Source organism: Hipposideros armiger, unplaced genomic scaffold (assembly GCF_001890085.2).
Source record: "Hipposideros armiger isolate ML-2016 unplaced genomic scaffold, ASM189008v1 scaffold_94, whole genome shotgun sequence".
Lineage (NCBI taxonomy): Eukaryota > Metazoa > Chordata > Mammalia > Chiroptera > Hipposideridae > Hipposideros > Hipposideros armiger.
In genome coordinates this window covers 1,580,075-1,599,231 of record NW_017731444.1, presented here as the reverse complement: position 1 = coordinate 1,599,231, position 19,157 = coordinate 1,580,075, and the positions used below count along the sequence as shown (strand labels likewise).

At 40.6% G+C, this 19,157-nt stretch overlaps 4 protein-coding genes across 5 annotated transcripts in view; all 4 read right to left on the bottom strand.

Annotated features, from left to right (window-relative positions):
- The window catches only part of LOC109384417 (signal-regulatory protein beta-1-like), a 160,962-nt gene extending 153,473 nt beyond the window's left edge, over nucleotides 1-7,489 (bottom strand). Inside the window, exon 1 of the mRNA XM_019645741.1 lies at nucleotides 7,342-7,489. Coding sequence (XP_019501286.1) covers nucleotides 7,342-7,411 — 70 coding nt within the window. The 5' untranslated portion in view covers nucleotides 7,412-7,489. The remainder of the gene's footprint in view (nucleotides 1-7,341) is intronic.
- Nucleotides 1-19,157, bottom strand: part of LOC109384418 (signal-regulatory protein beta-1-like) — a 239,663-nt gene that overhangs the window by 99,623 nt on the left and 120,883 nt on the right. The window lies entirely within an intron of this gene.
- LOC109384419 (signal-regulatory protein beta-1-like) overlaps nucleotides 1-19,157 on the bottom strand; it is a 95,378-nt gene that overhangs the window by 46,962 nt on the left and 29,259 nt on the right. The window lies entirely within an intron of this gene.
- The window catches only part of LOC109384421 (signal-regulatory protein beta-1-like), a 13,232-nt gene continuing 3,340 nt past the window's right edge, over nucleotides 9,266-19,157 (bottom strand). Inside the window, exons 2-4 of one of the 2 annotated variants that reach the window (XM_019645753.1) lie at nucleotides 14,357-14,722; nucleotides 13,123-13,239; nucleotides 9,266-10,884 (exon numbers count right to left, since the gene is read on the bottom strand). In XM_019645753.1, coding sequence (XP_019501298.1) covers nucleotides 13,133-13,239; nucleotides 14,357-14,722 — 473 coding nt within the window. In that variant the 3' untranslated portion in view covers nucleotides 9,266-10,884; nucleotides 13,123-13,132. The remainder of the gene's footprint in view (nucleotides 10,885-13,122; nucleotides 13,240-14,356; nucleotides 14,723-19,157) is intronic. The other variant, XM_019645754.1, reaches the window with a different exon arrangement.

Below are 19,157 nucleotides of genomic sequence, written 5' to 3'. Positions count from 1 at the left end.
CATTAGGGCCTCTTGTGATATCTGCAAATTCAGGACAAAGTCACCTTCCCTGCCTATGTCCAGGGGTGGTGGGGAGACTCCACTGCTACCACATCTAGGATAGAAATTTGGTTATATCCACACAAATTAAAGCTCATATCCCCTCTTACCTAACAATGCCACTTCCAGTGGGTGTCTCCCTCATGAGTAGAATGACACGTGGACATGGTTATCCCCTGTACCGCTGTTTTAATAACTGAAAGTTGGGAACAACTTATATCCATCAACAGAAGACTAAATCAAAGTTGCCATCTCCATATGCTGCAGTGTCAGGCAGCTGCTGAACAATGGGCAGCTCTAGGTGCTGATATGGACACTTGATTGGGCGATGTGGCTGAAGGTTGGGACAGGTCCCCAATCACCTCGGGCCTCAGGGTCTGAATGTAAGGGGCATCTAAACCTTCAAGAAACTAACGAAAAGGATGAGTCTGGCTCTCGGTTATATGGTCCAAAAAAGGGAGCGTTTTATTCTATGCCTACTATGTGCCAAGCTTTTACAAGGAGAGGGAGTCCAGAGCCAGGACAAGAAGGAGCCAGCCTAGAATCAGATTGGGCTCTGGAACAATCCCCTCATGTACTGGCCATGTGACCACAGGCAAGGCTCCTGTCATCTCTTAGCATCAGGCTCCCAACCATATATACTGGGTTGAGTGGATGGTCTAAAGACACTTCGAGTGCTGACATTCCAGGATTCAGGATTCTGGGCCTCTGGTAGAAAATCCTAATTAAGCATGTAAGTTGTCTCAGTGGGGTGACCCCTACATCACCCACATGGGGACATCTTCCCTGGGTGAGGAACATTGTAAGACAACCCAACCATGCTGGGAACCTTCAGTGAGTAGGTGAGGTAGTCCCTGAATTACAGGAAGGTTTTCCAGAAAGATGTACAGTGACCACCGTAACTCGGGGTCTCTCCTCCAAGCATGGCTGTCAGAGTAAACACTGAGTCTGTGCCTTTTAAGAATTTCTTCTCAGTGTGATCGTTCTGATATTGAAATAAAGAAACATGTTCTCTGCTGTACCTCATTCTTGGTTATTGAAAGAATGGAGGTGATTCTTATTAACCTGTCACACACCAGGGGACAAAGGAGGCTAACACCATACTCACCACACACAGTGAGCTGGGTGCCTGGTCCAGACTTAAACCCCACGTTGTCAGTGTCTTGGCCCCGGAACTTCACACAGTAGTAGGTACCGGAGTCTGAGGGGCTGATGTTACTGATGCGGATGGAAAAGTCCGTGTTGTCTCTCCTTGTGTTGTCTGCAGCATTTGTTACTCGAGGGGAGTGGGTTGCCTCACTTTGTTTGAAACTGTAGATTAACTCCTGGCATGTACCTGTCCCCCTGAACCACCGGATGGGCCCCACGGGGTACACGGAGGTCGCGGTGCAGTTCAGAGTGGCCGTCTCTCCGGCTGCGACTAACACTGACCTCTCAGGCTGAATCACCTGCAGCTCCTTCTCACCTGCCACTCCTGGAGGGAAACAAAGCAGGTATCTATTCATCCTTATGTGATCCTGTAGGTTTTGTCAAGTGTTTACCAGCAACAGCTTTCGCTGACTGAGCCCACTCCGTGTGTGGGCCTTGAGCTCAGTACATTGCATGTGTCATCGTGTGCAACCCTCACAATGAGACTGTGAGTGAGACCTTGTTACAAATGAGGAAATTAATGCACAGAGAGGAAACTGATGTGGCAGAGAGTGGGTGTGAGCTCTGAGCCCTCTCTGGAAGTGTCATGCTTCCCCAAATATTTCTGACTCTCCACTTGATGGGGTCAGGGAGAGTTGTACTTTTGGATATTTGTATTGCGTGGCATGATGAGACTTCTTTAGACCACAGAATTGTGAGCAGAGGCGATGAATGTATTTGTGAGACTTGCGTCTAACTGCAAGAACATCTATGGATCAACTTCTCTCTTCCACAAAGCTCCACATGTTATGATGTGTCTGCTCCATCAGCCTGGAAACCTGAGTGACAGTGATGTGCGGAGCTCCCAACACACAATGAGCTTGTCGTGTAAATAAGAAATGAAACATTATTTCAAGTTCCTGAGATTATTTCCCTGTAGCATAATCATGTTATATTAGTTTCCTAAGTCTGCTTTAAAAAAATACCAAAATCCTAATGGCTTAAAACAACAGAAATTTATTATCTCATAGTTCTGCAGGTCAGAATGCAAAATTGGTATTTCTGGGCTAAATTCGTTGTCAGTCAAGCTGCATTCCTTTTGCAGTCTGGTCCTTGCCTTTCCAAACTCTAGAGGCTGCCCACATGCCTTTTCTGATGGTTCCCATCTCCTTATCTTTCCAACTTTTTGTTTCCATTGTCACTTGTCCTTCTCTAAATTTGACTTTTCAACCCCCTTTTTATAGGGACTGTTGTGATTATACAGTGGCAATCTGACAATTTAGGATAATCTTTTCATATCAAGAATTGTAACTTAATCATTTCTCCAAAATATGTTTTACCCTATAAAGTAAAATAGTCACCATTTCTGGGTGGTAGGATGTGGGGCTTCTTTGTGCGTAGAGGTGGGGGAGGGAAGGTATTGTTCTGTTTACCAGACACATCTCTCTTCGCTGTTACACAAACCAGTGGCTATAACAAAAAAACCTATGTATGAGGCAATGTCACACAGTATGAATGTCAAGACAACTTATTTGAATTACAAGATCCATGCTAGCAGTGCACTGGTGAAACAGTTTGTAAAATAAAAGTAGAAATTGATTAAGAGGTTAAATGAAATATTCACAAGTACAAAGAAATCAAACAACACACCCCAAAAAATCAAGTCAAGAAGAAATCACAAGAGAATTTAGAGAATACCTTGAGGCTACTGAGAATGAAAACACAACATACAGAAACCTATGATGCAGCAAAAGAGGTGGTAGAGGTAACTTTATACCTGTAAATGCAGACATTTAAAAAGGGAAAAGATCGTAAATCAGCAACTTCACTATATACTTTTAGCAATTAGAAAAACAAGAGCAAAAGTAAATATAAAACTTAAGGTAGCAGAGGAAGAAAATAATAAAATTAGTACAGAGAAAAACAACAAATGAATAGAGAAACAACAGAGAAAATCAACAAAACCAAGAAGATTCTTCAAAAACATCAACACAATTCACAAACCTTTAGTTAGATTGACTAAGAAAATACAAGAGAACACAAGTAACTAAAATCAGAAAGAAGCGAAGGACATTCCTAACAATTTTACAGAAAGAAAAAGGATTATAATCGAGTACTATGAATAATTATAGACCAATAAATTGGGTAACCCAGATAATATAGAAAAATCCCTAGAAACACATAATTTACCAACACTGAATCATGATGAAATTCGAAATCAGAATAGACCTACAACTAGTAAGGACAGTGAATCAATAATCAAAAATCTCCCGAAAAACGAAAGCCCAGAACCACTTGGCTTCACTGGTGAATTCTACCAAACATTTAAAGGAGTGCTAACACTAACACTCTTCAACTGTACAAAAGAAAATTAATGTGTAGGATGACATCTTAACTTATTCAGAGTCATTCCGAGATTCCTCATCAGGCAATCATTTGCCTGATAACTATGCCAGAGGAAAGCACTATCAGAAAACTACAAATAAATATCTCTTACATATACTGATGCAACAAACCTCAACAAAAATTAGTAAGCTGAGTTCAACAGTATATTAAAACAGCTATGCACCATGACCAACTGGACTTATTCCTGGAATGTATGGATGATTAAACATATGAAAACCAAACAATATAATATGCCACATTAATACAATGAAGAGAAAGAAAACCACGTGATCATCTCTTTTGCTTCAGAAAAAGCATTTGACAAAACTCAAAATTTTTCATGATAAAAACAATCGATAAACTGGGAATAAATGGAAACTTCCACAGAATGATAAAATAACATATGAAAAACCCATAACTAATATCACATTGATGGAGAAAGTCTGAATGCTTTTCCCCTAGCACCATGAACAAGACAGGGTTGCCACTTTTGCCACTAATATTAAACACAATAATGAAAATTTCACAAAAAACAATTAGACATTCAAATTGGAAAGGAAAAAGCAAAACTATCTCTGTTTGCCCGTGACATGATGTATATGTTGCAATTCTAAAGATCACACACACACACACACACACACACACACACACACAGCTCTGTTAGAGCTAAAAAATAATTTGCAATCTTGTGGGATACATATTGACACACAAAAGTCAGTTACATTTCTATACACTGGTGATGAATAATCTAAAAAGAAAACTAAGTGAACAATTTCATTTATAATAGCATCAAAAAGTAAAAAACGCTTCAGAGAAAATTGAACCATTGAGATGAAAGACTTATACACTGAAAGTTATAAAACATTGCTGAAAGAAATTTAAAAGGACATCAATAAATGGAAATACATCTTGTGTTCATGGACTAGAAGAATTAATAATCTTTTTTTAGGGCTGGCTGTGTGGCTCAGTTGGTTAAGAGCTCGCTCAAGAGTTTGAGCTCTGAGCAACAGCGGTTCGAGTCCAGCCTGAGCTGAGCAGCCGCTGAGCTGCCAATAGGTAGTAGGATGGCTCAGCTAAAAAAACAAATAAACAAACAAAAACAAAAAACAAAAAAACAGATTGAAATTTTAAATCCCTACCAGAGGAGGAAGATTCTAAGCTCAGGACCTTTGCACATGCTGCTCACTGTCAGGAAGGCTCTTCCCCCAGGAAACCACATGGCTCACTCCCAACCTTTTTTTAATCTTGGCTCAAACTTCCCTTCTCAGCGATGTTCACTCAACTACTCTGTTCAAAATACATCCCACCTTACAGATTCCCCAATTTTCTTTTCCAGAGATATTTTAATGTTCTCCTTAACACATCACTTTTCAGTATACTATATTAGTTACTTATTTATTATGTCTGTTGTTTACTCTCATTTTCCCCGTAGAACATGGGCTCCATGAGGGCAGCTACTTTGTCTCTTTTATTCACCAATGCACCCGAGTTCCTATCACAGTTCTTGGCGCATAGTATGTATCCAATAGGCATTTATATGATGGGTGAATTTCCCAGTGCAATATCCCTGAGGCCCTGAAGCCCATTTTAAATGGTAAATCTGTGAGAATTATGTGAGAAACTGAGTTTCCCAACTAAATGACTTTGTAAAAAACAAGCATTTGTTTAGATGCAGGAAGCAGAAGAGCCCAGGAGCAGAAAACCACAAATGTTCTTCCCACACCCACCCTTCCCCACACCCATCAGCACAAGCAGCAGAAATCACATCGGTTGAAAATGGGGTAATTGTTCAACCCCTGAGCTGTAGGACCAGAGTCCATGTGTTCAGATCATACCTCTGCCATCTTCCATGGAGTGACCTTGAACCTCTCTGTGCTTCTGTTTTGTTTTCTGTAGGTGGGAGTGACAAGAGGATCTACCTTAGATATAATGGTCCTATGAGATAACAGCCCTGAGCATTTCCAATCGTGTCTGTACATAGTGAGTTTCAAGAAATTGATAAGTTATTACTCATTATACTTTCTGGATCCTTGAGGCTTTAACTGACATTAGATGATATAAATTATAGACATAGATATAGATGAGATAGAGATAGAGATAGAGATAGATGATATAGATATAGATATACATATGAACTTGAATATGAATATAATACAGATGTAAATCATAAGTGATCTGACAATTAAGTTCTCAAACTTGTTGCAATGATGTTGCTAATTTTTTTTGATATCAGAGGAATTATTCATTATGAATTTGTACCAACTGGAGAAACAGTTAACCAAGTTTACTATTTGAAAGTGCTAAATAGGTTGCATAAAAAAATTTAGTGACCTGAACTTTTTGCCACAATTCGTGGCTCTTGCGTCACAACAATGCACGGGCTCACACGGCGCTGCCTGTGAGGGAGTTTTTAGCCAGTAGCAAATACTGTATTGGAATAGCCTCCTTACTCACATGATCTGGCCCCCAGTGATTTCCTTCTTCACCCAAAGATAAAGGAAATATTGAAAGGAAGACATTTTGATGACATTCAGGACATCAAGGGTAATACGACAACAGCTCTGTTGACCAACCCAGAGTAGAGTTCCAAAATTGCTTTGAAGGGTGGACTAGGCGCTGGCATTATTGCATAGCTTCCCAAGTGGAGTACTTCAAAGGTGAACATAGTGATATTCAGCAATGAGGTATGTAGCACTTTTTCTAGGAGGAGTTTGCGAACCTAATTGTCATTCTTCATACATGCAGTAGTCCCTGTATCTTTTACCTCCTCTTTTCTCCTCATCTCTATCCAGCACGAAAGAGGGATTCCAAGATACTAATGCACAAAATTCTAGTCATTTTACCAAGAGAGAAGCTTGCTTGTCTTAAGAATCTGAGAGAGGATAGGGGTAAATTTACACAAGTAAGAAGGAGGGAGCGTGGCTGAGAAACACAAGAACTAAACATATGTCCTTGTGTGTTTCATGTAGACTGAAAAATGATTTGAAGAGAACAATAGGAATGCATTTTCAAACAGCCCGTGTGTGTGTGTGTATGTGTGTGCGCACTTCCTCACACTCACTACACTCATACATACACACACATAAATACATGCGTTGACAAATACCTATAAAACTGTATCATAGCATGCTAGTATGCAGGTTGTTTTAATGATTAAATAAAATTATAGTACAATTAAATGCTCAATGAAAACAATGATACATGGGAACCACCAATGCATCATTAATAAAGGTTCACGACTACACACAGCACGATTTGAACTCTGGTATCTGTGAGTGGCCTGATGGGTGGTGACAATTCTTTTATTTGCTTATCTGTGTTTACTAGTTCTCTGCACTCTTTCTCCACTGAGAAGTCCAGCAGCATATCATAGTTAAAAAACGAACTCTGGAGCTGGTCAGCCTGGGCTTGAATCCTGGGTGAACCACTGCCTTACATAGGTGACATTGGACAAGTTACTCTCTCTGCCTCAGTTTCCTCATCTGTAAATTGGGGAAAAGAGACATAAATATCACACAGGGATGTTGTGGGGATTAGATGAGCCAGTCCACACAAAGTTGTCGCTGTTGTGGTTTGAAGCATCATCTGTTTTGATGCCTGTGGAACCAGGTGCAGTTCATGGAGACAATGGTCACATCTCCTATTTCATGCTCTCAGATAATGCCTAGTCCTTGGCCTTCTGTGGCAGCCCCGAATGACACACCCTTGTTTTCCCTGAAGCTCTAAAATTCCAGGGCTAGGAGGTGGTTAAGGAGCAGGGGAGGGAATTCTAAGCCAAGGAGTGCTCACCTGTGAGTCCCAGCAGTACAGTCAGCAGCAGGCAAGAAGGAGGGTGGGCCCAGGAGGCAGGGGTGGTCATCCTGGAGGCCTGAGCAGGCGGCTCTGTCTTCGTGTTGGCTGGGAGATCCTGCACTTTATGCCCTGTGAGAGGAGTGAAGCCCCGCCTCCTGTGATATAAGAGGAAGGGCCAGGATGGGCTGAAATGCCTGTGAGACAGAAGCCTGCTTCCAGATTCTAGGCATTTCCTGCTTCTAGATTGTGAAATAGAACCAGGCAGTGAAGGCAGCTATGTTGTGAGGAGTTACTCATCTTAATGGTTTCAGAGAGAGAGACTTGCACAGGCCCACAGGAAATGGTGCTTCCTCTCTGCTTGGAGCCTCTGCTCTCTACTGGGCCGCTCACCCCATCTGAGGTCTTCATGGTGACGCCCCAGTTGGGAGCCCAGGTCAAGAAGGATCTATGGATGTGGGCTGTGTCCCAAACTTGCAAGCACAGGACCCTAGGATGTGGCCGGCTTGTGGCCTCATCTGCACCAGTCTCACCAAGAGCTACTCAGCTGGAAGAAGGAAGATTGTTCACTTGGGCTCAATGTTGGAGGGAACCAGGTGTGCCCCTTGAAATGACTCCTTATTCTAACCATTTATTGGTGGACCTGGTAAAACTTAGCCCAAATGCAAGTGCAGTGTGGACCTCAGAACTTTAAGTACCTGCATCCAACAAAAGAAATCATGTCCTGACTTCTTTCAGGAGAGGAAGTGAGTTATATGACCCAGCAATTACACTCCCAAGGAAATTACACTCTCAGAGAAGTAAAACCATGTCCACACTGTTTATAGCAGTTCTCCTTGTAATAGCAGAAACCTGGAACAACCCTAATATCCAATAATAAGTGAATGGTTAAACAACGGTGGTACATCTATATAAGACAATACTCAACAACAAAAAGGAATTATTTACATGTGTAAGAAATTGTAAGTTTCTCCAAGGCATTGTGTTGAGTGAACTAAAACAATCTCAAAATGTCACATACTGTACCACTCCACATATATTTGATTCTCAAAATTATAAAAAAGAGAGCAAATTGACTTTTGCAAGGGATTTAGTATGGTGGGGATGGGGTCACTCTAAAGCGCTGGCACAGGGGGATCTTTTTGGTGGTCAAGTTTTGGGGGGAGAAATCTAGAGGTTTTTCATATCTCAACTGTTGGAGGCTTCCAATTCTTGTCTAAAAGCACCTAATAATTTTGCATGGCCAAAATGCTTTAGAGTTTAAAACAGTGGTTACATTTTCAGTTTTTATTTTGGCAACTATAAAATTTATTTTCACAAAATAAAAAGAAGCAGTGATCATCTACTCTCACTATTATTTCACAACAATAAAAAGTCTTAATGTCAAAAACATATAATAAAGAATGATCCTTTAAATGAGATAGTTTGGGGTTTTTCTTTGCCCAGCTTTATTGAAATATAGTTGACATGTAACACTGTATTCGTTTAAGTGTACAGCATAATGATTTGGCATATGTTTACATTGCAAAATAACTAGCACAATAAGTTTGGTTAACAGTCATCATCTCACATACTACAAATATTTTTCTTACGATGAGAACACTTAAGATTTACTCTTTAGCAAGTTTCAAATGTATGACACAGTATTGTGAACTACAGTCACCATGTAATAGTACATTCCATCCCCAGAACTTATTTATGCTGTCAACTGGAAGTTTGTACATTTGACCACCTTCACTTATTTACCCAAGCCCACCATCTGTGCCTAGTAACCACCAATCAATTCTCTGTTTCTATGATATTATTTTTTCAAGATTCAACAGGTGAGATTACACAGTATTTGTCTTTCTCACTGTGACTTATCTCACTTAGCAAAATGCCCTCAAGGTTCATCTATGTTGTTGAAAATGGCAGGTTTTCCTTCTTTTCTATGGTGGACTAATATTCCTGTGTGTGTGTGTGTGTGTGTGTGTGTGTGTGTGTGTGTGTATCCACATTTGCTTTATACATTCATAGAATGATGAACACTTAGGTTGCTTCCATGTCTTGACTATGGTAAAAATTGATGACATGAACAATGAGATGCAGATATCTCTTTGAGATAGTGATTGTTATGTCCTTTGGTTATAGACCCACAAGTGGAAGGTAGATCAATTTTTAATTTTTTGAAGACCTGCCGTACTGTTTTTTATAGTCACTGCACCGTTCATCTGGTTGGATGTATTCCACTGCCCTGTCTTTGCGTTCCCTGATCCTTTCTTCTGCTTCATTGAGTTGCTGTTAGAAACTTTCTATTGAATTTTTTTATTTCAGTGACTGTATTCTTTACCTCTGTGATTTCTGTTTGGTACTTTTTTATAGTTTATAATCTCTGTGTTGAAATTCTCACTTTTTTCATGCATTGTATTCCTGGCCAGGTGAGATCTTTATGGACATTTTCTAACACTCTCAGGGAAATGACTTATCTTCATTTCATTTAGGTATATTTCAGGAGTTTTATCTAGTTCTTTTGTTTGGAACATATTCCTCCATTTCTTCATTGTCCTCGGCTCTCTGTGTTGGTTTCTGTGCATCAGATAGAAGAGCTGCTTCCCCCAGCCTTGATGCAGTGGTCTCCTGTAGGAGGTGAATCTCATCATCCAGCCCTGCTCTAGCTCTTGGTTGTCTCCCCAGACTTTGTGAGGTCCAAGCTGCCCTCCTTGTTCTCAGTGGCTCCCACCAGTGGAGGTTTCCCAAGGCTTTTCAGTGTCCCAAGGGAAGGATCTTAATCAGCATCTAGTTGCAGGCTGATTGGAAGCTGGTGCCTCAGACAGCAGCTTTTGAAGTGTGCAAATAGACCTCTTTCAGGGAAAGACTGGGAGATGGGAGTGTTTGACTGCTGTCTCTGAGCTAAGCCTTTACAGAATAGCCACTTAAGAATTGTTTTTTGTTTGCTACAGTCCTGTGTGATCCACAAACACAAGCTTCACTGGCCACCAGGCAACCAATGGGTGCATCCTTTGAGCAGCTGATACAAAAGCTGTGGCACCAACTGTGTGCACAAGGTCCTTTCAAGGAGAAACCAGAAAAAAGATTTATTTATCCAGCTGCCAAATGAGGAGACTGGAGACAAGGCTTTCATCAGTGTCCCCAAATAAAGACTTAGAGGAAATTTAAAGAACCATGGTAAAAAGAAACTATATGTATTCATCAATTCTAATTTGGGAGACTTGATTGGACAATCTTGGAACTAAATCATCTAAGAAATGGGGAAGGTGAGAGAAAGTGTAAAAAATTTCTAAGTTGGCAAGGTGTTTGGGTGGGATCTAGGTGCCTGGCTAAGCGCATATATCTGAGCACTCCTCACTTCTGAATATTGTCCACAAGGACCAGTCCTGCATACAGTTTATGACAAGGGGAATATTTTGGTACAGACCACCTATCGGGAATAGTTGCAGTTCATTTGGTGGCTTCTGTGCCTGTGTAATCCTCTGGGAGTGAGAAATCAGGCTTTGTCTGGTCTTGTGGTCTCCAGGGCTCTGTGAGGAAGCCGGCTGTTATCTCCTACAAAGAAAAAAAACCTATCAGAGTCTGATTTCAATGTTGAAGTCCGGTTTCAATTATGTTAGGATTTGTTCTAGCTTTCCCTCATTCTAGTAAGAATGTGCCCAACTTTGAAGCAAATATTGCTCTTGCTGTGTTTTAAGAGATTCTTGGATCCAGTTGCCAGCCTACAAAGGGGGAATTTTCCCAGAAAAATCTTTAGGCAACCAGGCCACTAGAAAAACTGTCAATGTCATTACTCACAAGTGCTGGAAAATATAAATGGTATACGTTCCTCAATAAGCAAAGAATCAAAAAGTTGTATATCATACAAAATTTTCTCCCAGACCCTGTGTGCTCTTCCACATTGCTCTCTGCTTTAAAGCCACCACAATCCTGTGCGGTAGCATGATTCCTATTTTATATATGAGACAATTGGCTCATAGTAAGGTAATGAGTTACCCAAGGTCACATACTTAGCTGGTATATATTTTCCAGTATCTGAACCCAGGTCTCTACCTTACAAGACCTCAGAGGAAAAAATCTCTGCTCTGATTTGTCTAAAGAACTTTGAACACATCCATACTCAGTGTCTGATGGATCACAGGATTATACGGTCTTTAATGGACAATTTTGTCCAGAGATTCCTGAGGTTGGACATTGTAGGCAAACAAAATTATTGAAAAATAATTATATACTTTATTCTTCCAGGAAACTATTTTCAAGTAGCCTGTCAGTTACTGTAAATACCATTCCACTGAAGAAAGAATATTTAAACACCAGGAAAATAGAAACAGAATAATTCATTTCTTCATTCATTCAACACATATTGAGTTTCTATTTTGAAAAATCATTTAAAGTCTCTAAAAATATTATTTAAAGTATATAGTAAGTGAAAAAACATTTCGTCAAGAAAATCTACTAAAGCAGGCAAGAAAAGTGAGAGTATCAAGATCCTCTTGCCTCGCCCTTTCCAGCTCAAGACAAACTCCACCCAGGCTGGTGCAGCCCCGAACACAGGACTGCCTCCTGCCCCAGCTCCCAGTTGAAATATAATTTCAGGAATTCTCAGCTTACTTGAAATTACTGTTCCCCAGCTACATATCCTTAAAGAGCTACCAAAAAGATATAAAAAGACATATCCATCATTGAGCCAATGCCAAACTTAATGTGATACCTCACTAGATCAGATTGTACTACTTGGTCATAGTATTGCTTTCACTTCCTCTGGCTCCGAGGTCAATGATGATTGCAAAGGTCTGATAGCACTTAATGTCACAGTCCCTTCCATGACCTCCATTCTCAGCAGCCCATTTTTGCCTCCTATCACATTTAAGTCACGTGTATGGGTTAATGAAGCAGCGGATATATTGGGAGTTCGTGTGTGTGTGTGTGTGTGTGTCTGTGTGTGTGTGTCTGTGTGTGTGTGTCTGTGTGTGTGTGTGTGTGTGTGTGTGACTCTGAGAGGACCATGTATGAAGACGCAGCTCTGGGGGCATCAAGGACTGTGAGTGGAGCAGCAGGAGCTTATGGGCAGGCAGGTCTCCGGAAAAGGGAGGCATTTAAAGCAGAATCTGTGGAGCTTCTGGTGGCTCTTTCTCTAAGGTGGGCCTCTAGGGAAGAGAAGGGGCAGCAGAGGCTCAGGGGGGCGCAAGGGAGGGGAGCAAGGAAAGGGCTGTGGGAAACGTGTCAACATTTAAATATCTGCTCATCATTCAAGAAATGTTCGCAGCATGTCTCTTATATCCCCAGCTGTCCTCCTCCTGGGACGCCTGTCATGAGTGGAAAAGCAGCCCCTGAGATAGGACTCTACCACTTCAACCTTCCTCCCCAGGTCCTGAGCCCCTTTTGCCATCCCTTCTACACTGTCACACACAGGTTCAGAGCAGAAATAGCCCTCAGAGCAGCCAATCCCGGACTTCTCAACATTACTTGAAAATGTGGATTCTTTTGGTGAAGGAGCCTGGGTGATGAAATAATCTAGACATGGTCTCCAAAGAAACTACCCACTCAGCTGCCACTCATTCAGTCCCATCTGCCCACTTCCTCCACAGAGGCCATATGACGCGGTGGACATCCTTGAAAACCCTTGAACTGTCTACTTCTTACAGGACCCCACACACTTCCTGGGAGTTGAGACTTCTTAGTAGGATCCCTGAGCCACCTGAGGGCATTGAAAGATGTGTGTCACCTTTTCTTAACTCCACATGGGCCCTGACCCCGTGTGACCTGTGGGCTGTCCCCTCCTCCTGATCTCACCTCTTCTGAGTCAGGCCCTCAGCTTCCTGTGTACATAGATGGCAGAGACACCTACTGCCAGCAGCACCTTGTGGCCAAGGAGCAATGCGGTGAGGAATTCAGTAGACATTGCTGGGCCTGTAAATAAGGGACAGGAGGAGCCATTAGAGGGGCCACTAGTTGTAAGACTTTGGTTCACACAGACTTCAGGTGATTCTCAGTGATAGTTGTTCTGTAGTTTAATTGTATTCTTGTTGTGGTCATGAGGGTAGGTAAGCACAGATTTTACCTACTCTGCTATCTTGACCAGATCTCTGTCACTCCTTGGCCTTAGGCTCCCATTCTGTACATAGGGGGTTGGGCTGGATGGTTTAAAGGTCCTCTGTGTGCTGACATTCCAGGATTCAGTGTCCTGGGCTTCTGGCAGAAAACCCTACATAAGCGTCTTTATTACCTCAGTGGCGTGATCCCTAAGTCACTCACATGGGCATTCTCTTCCCTGGGTGAGAGATACTATGAGATTACCCAATTCTGGTCAGAGGCTTCAGTGACTTTGTGACTCAGTCCCTAAAGTACATGGTGTTTTTTTTTTAAGACAGCCACGGCGAGTGACCTGCCCGTGGGCAACTTCTCCAACCAGGGCTGTCCGAGCAAATACTGGTTCTGTGGCTCTTTGGAATTTCTTCTCAGTGTGATGGTTCTGAAGTTGAGATAAAGAAACACGTTTTCTCCGTCCCTGCTCCGGGTGGATTTCTCCTCCCTGGAGGGAAGAGAACGAAGCTCATGGAAGAGGAGGCTTTGCCTGCTCTGTTCACTGCAGCTGTCACAGCACCCAGAGCAGAGCCGGGCCCACAGCGGGTGCTCAGTGAATGTCAGTAAGGGGCAGCCCGGCCACACTGAGGGGAGCTCTCTCTGGAGGCAGCGGTGAGGTCAGCCCATGACGGGCAAGTCACTCAGACTCTCAGCTCCGTCATCCCTGAAACTGCATGGGATTGGAAAAGACACAGGCTGTGGAGCCAGGCAGGATTCCAGACTTTCCCACCATTTACCAGCTGTGGGGCCTGAGCAAATAGCACAACCTTTCCAGGCGTCAGTGTCCCTGACCTGTAGAAAGGGTGAAACAGACCATGAACCAGATCGTGAAAATAAGCACCCCTTTCTGCACCTGATTCTTACTTGTTCTTCAAAAAATGGAGACCATTCTTATTGTCTTATTGGCACACATCAGGGATGAAGGATCCTGGTCTGTACTCACCAGTCACAGTGAGCCAAGTGCCTGTTCCATACTTAAACTCCACGTTGTCAGTGTCTTGGTTCCAGAGCTTCGCACAGTAGTAGATACTAGCGTCTGCTAGGGTGATGTTACTGATGCGGATGGAAAAGTCCGTGTTGTTTCTCCTTGTGTTGTCTGAAGCATTTGTTACTCGAGGGAGGTGGGTTCCCTCACTTTGCATGAAACTGTAGATTAACTCCCATCCTGTTTCTGTCTGCCTGAGCCACTGGATGGGCCCTATGGGGAGCAGGGAGGTCACGGTGCAGAGCAGAGTGGCCGTCTCTCCGGCTGCGACGGACACCGACCTCTCAGGCTGAATCACCTGCAGCTCCTTCTCACCTGCCACTCCTGGAGGGAAACAAAGCAGGTATTTATTCATCCTTATGTGACCCTGTAGGTTTTGTCAAGTGTTTATCAACAACAGTTTTCACTGACTGAGAACAGACCATGTATGCACGTTTAGTTGAGCACATTGCATGTGTCATTGTGTGGAACCCTCACAATGAGCCTGTAAGTGAGGACCTATTACAAGTGAGGAAACTGAGGCACAGAGAGGCAAAGTGATGTGGCAGAGAGTGGGTATGAGTGCTGAACCTTCTCTCGAGTTGTCACGCTTCCCCAAATATTTCTGACTCTCCACTTGATGGGGTCATGGAGAGTTGCACTTTTGTATCTTTGCATCGGGTGGCATGAGGAGACTTCTTTAGAACACTGAGTTGTGATCAGAGGTGATCAATGTATTTTGTGGGCTAGTGTTTAACTGCAAGAACATCTATGGATCAACTGTTCTCTTCCACAAAGTTCCACATGTTATAATATTGTCTGCTGCATCACCTGGAAACTTGAGTGATAGTGATGTTCAGAGCTCCCAATAAGCAATGAACTTGTCATGTAAATAAGAAGTGAAACATTATTTCAAGTTCCTGAGATTTGCTCCCCTCCCCCAGCATAATCATGTTATATTAAGTTTCTAAGGCTTCTTTAAGAAAATACCAAATCCTAATATCTTAAAACAACAGAAATTTATTATCTCATAGTTCTGGAGGTCAGAATGCAAAATTGGTGTTTCTGGGCTAAATTCATTGTCAGTCAAGCTGCATTCCTTTTACAGCCTCTGGTCCTTGCCTTTCCAAACTCTAGAGGCTGCCCACATGACTTTTCTTATGGTTCCCATCTTCCCATCACTCCAACCTCTTGTTTCCATTGTCACTTGTCCTTCTCTAATTTTGACTTTTCTATTCCTTTTTACAGGGACTCTTGTGATCATATTGTGTCAACCCAATAATTTAGGATAAGCTTTCCATATCAAGAATTGTAACTTGCTCACTTCTCCAGACCTGTTTTGCCATATAAAGTAAAATATTCCCAGTTTCGGGGTGGTAGGATGTGGACCTCTTTGTGGGGGGACTATTGCTCTGTTTACCACACACATCTCTCTTGACTGTTACACAAACCAGTTGCTATAACAAAAAACCTATATATGTAGCAATGTCACAGTATGAATGGAGAGACAACTTATTTGAATTAGAAGAACCATTCTAGCAGTGCACTGGTGAAACAGTTTGCCAAATAAAAGTAGAAATCAATTAAGAAGCTACTTGCAATATTCACAAATACAAAGAAATCAAACAACACACTCAAAAAATTCAATAGTCAGAAAAGAAATCACAAGAGAATTTACAGTATACTTTGAGGCTAATGAGAATTAAAACACAACATAGCAAAACTTATGATGCAGCAAAAGTGTTGGTAGAGGTAACTTTATAGCTGTAAATGCATACATTTAAAAAGGGAAAAGATCATAAACGAATAACTTCACTATATACCTTTAGGAATTAGAAAAAGAAGAGCAGAAGTAAATTCAAAATTTAATGTAGCAGAAGGGAGAATGTAATAAACATTAGTGTACATACAAATAAAAATGAATAAACAACAAATAAAATCAATAAAACCAAGAGAGACTCTTGAAAAACATAAAGACAATTCACTAACAGTAAAATAAAGACAATTTACTCACTAGATTGAGTATGAAAAAGAAAAGAAAAGACACAAATAACTAATATCAGAAAGAAGCAAAGGATATTCCTAACAATGTAACAAAAATAAAAAGGATTATAAGAGAGTACTATGAATAATTACACACCAATAAATTAGGTAACCCAGATAAAACAGACAAATTTCTAGAAACACATAACTTACAAAGACTGAATCAGGATGAAATAGGAAACCTGAATAGACCTGTAACTAGTAAGGATACTGAATCAATAAAAAAAAAAAATCTTCCAACAAAGGAAAGCCCAGGACCACTTGGCTTCACTGGTGAATTCTACCAAACATTTAAAGGAAAACCAACTCCAACTGTCTTCAAACTGTACAAAAAATTTTAATATGAAGGAGGACTTCTTAATTTATTCAGAGTCATTCTGAGGTTCATCCTCAAGCCAGAATTTTCCTGATAACAATACCAGAAAAAAGCACTATAAGAAAACTACAGACCAATATCTCTTATGTACACTGATGTAACAAATCTCAACACATTAGCAAACCAAATTCAACAGCATACTAAAACAATTAATACATTTTTAATTGGGAATTATTCCTGGAATGTAAGGATGATTCAACATACGAAAACCAAACAATATAATATACCATATTAATAGAATCAAGAGAAAAATCACGTGATCATCTCATGTGCTTCAGAAAAAAATCTTGACAAAATTCAAAATTTTTCATGATTAAAACAATCAATAACCTAGTAATAGAAGGAAACTTTTACAAAATGATTAAATTACATATGAAAAACCCACAACTAATATACTTGATGGCAAAAATTTGAATACATTTCCCGTAAGATCATCAACAAGACAAGGTTGCCCACTTTAACCACTAATATTCAACACAATAATAAAGTTTCACAAAAAGCAATTAGAGAAGGAAAATAAATAAAAGACATTCAAATCAGAAGGGAAGAAGGAAAACTATCTCCGTTTGCCCATGACATGATTTATATGTTGCAGCTCTAAAGATCACGCACACACACACACACACACACACACACACACACACACACCCCAAATGCATACAACTCTGTTAGAGCTAAAAATATTTGCAGTCTTGTGGGATACAAATCAACACACAAAACTCAGTTACATTTTATATATTGGTGATGAACAATCCAAAAAGAAAATGAAGCAATCTGGTGCAATGTATAATAGCACCAAAATGTATAAAATGCTTAGGAGTAAATTTAAGCATTTATATAAAAGACTTGTAAACTGAAAAGTATAAAACATTGCTGAAAGAAATTTAAAAACACATAAATAAATGGAAATACATCTTGTGTTCATGGACTGGAAGAATTTATAATCTTACAATGCCAATAGTACCTAAAGCATTACAGATTTAATAACATCCTTATAAAAATCTCAGTGGAATTTTTTGAAGTAATAGAAAAGCTTATTTTGAAGTTCATGTGAAAAATACAGGTACCCCAAATAATAAAACAATCTTGAAAATGGAGAACATAGAGAACTCACTAAAAACTTACTACGAAGCTACATTATATATATATGTATATATATATATATACACACACACACACACACACACAATTTAAGAACTAAAAAACTATTGAAATTATCTGATGGTAACCACTTTGAGCACTTGTAATTGCAGAAGTCAAACATGTGATTTGTATTCAACTTTTGTTATTGGTATGTATTGAGTATTACAATTTTAATACAGTTTTTTCCTTTATATATATAATATATATATATATATATATATATATATATATATATATATATATATATTTTGCACCCTCTGTATATACCTCAATGGAATAGAATAGAAAACCTAGAAATATACCTTCACATATACATGGTCAAATGATTTTCGACAAAGTTGCCAAGGCCATTCACTGGGGAAAGGACAGTGTTTCAACACATGATGCTGGAATAGCCACATGCAAAAGAATGAAGTTGAACCCTTAACTTCCATTTATACAAAAATAAACTCTACATGATAAAAGACCTAAATATAAGAGCTAAAACTACAAAATTATTTATAAACCATAGGTGAAACTCTTCATGAGTTTCTATTTGGCAATGATTTCTTGCCTGTGACAACAGAAGCACAGGCAAAAAAAGAAAAAAAACATGTAAATCAGAGGAGAAGGCAGCTGTGGCACCACACATAAATCCCGTGTTCTCTTCTATTTCTTAGCTTCTCCTCAGAAAGAAAATGTGTGGCTCATCTTTGCAGAATGTGAGCTGGGGAAACCCACCACTTAATACTATTTGTAACTACTGGTGCCTCTCAGGAGGCCACATGCTGTCACAAGGCAGGTCCTTTAGTGACAAGAACGTCAAGTGGTTTGGGTTTTAAGAGTGGAGAAGAAGAAAAGGGCGGGGAAGCTGAACTGCTGCCACAAAAAGGGGTAGAAATATGAATGAAAATTGATGAAGAAGTGGAGAAAACAGAGAAGGAAGAGGGAAGTGGGATCAGAGTGTTCAGAGGAGCAGGGAATTGCAGTCTTTTCCCTGAACTCTGAATTTGCATGTCCAACTGTCCACTCACATTCTTCCAGTATCTCAGAGTTCACATATACAAAACTGAGTTCCTGAATTGCCCCTCAGCCCTCTGTATCTCAGCTGAGCCACCTTTATTCCCCCAGGTGCTCAGGTCCCAAACACCTGGAGTCTTGCTCTCCCACCCAAATCCTATGCATCTGGAAATCCTGTTGCCACCCCTTCAGCCTGCATCTAAAATCTACACCCTTCCC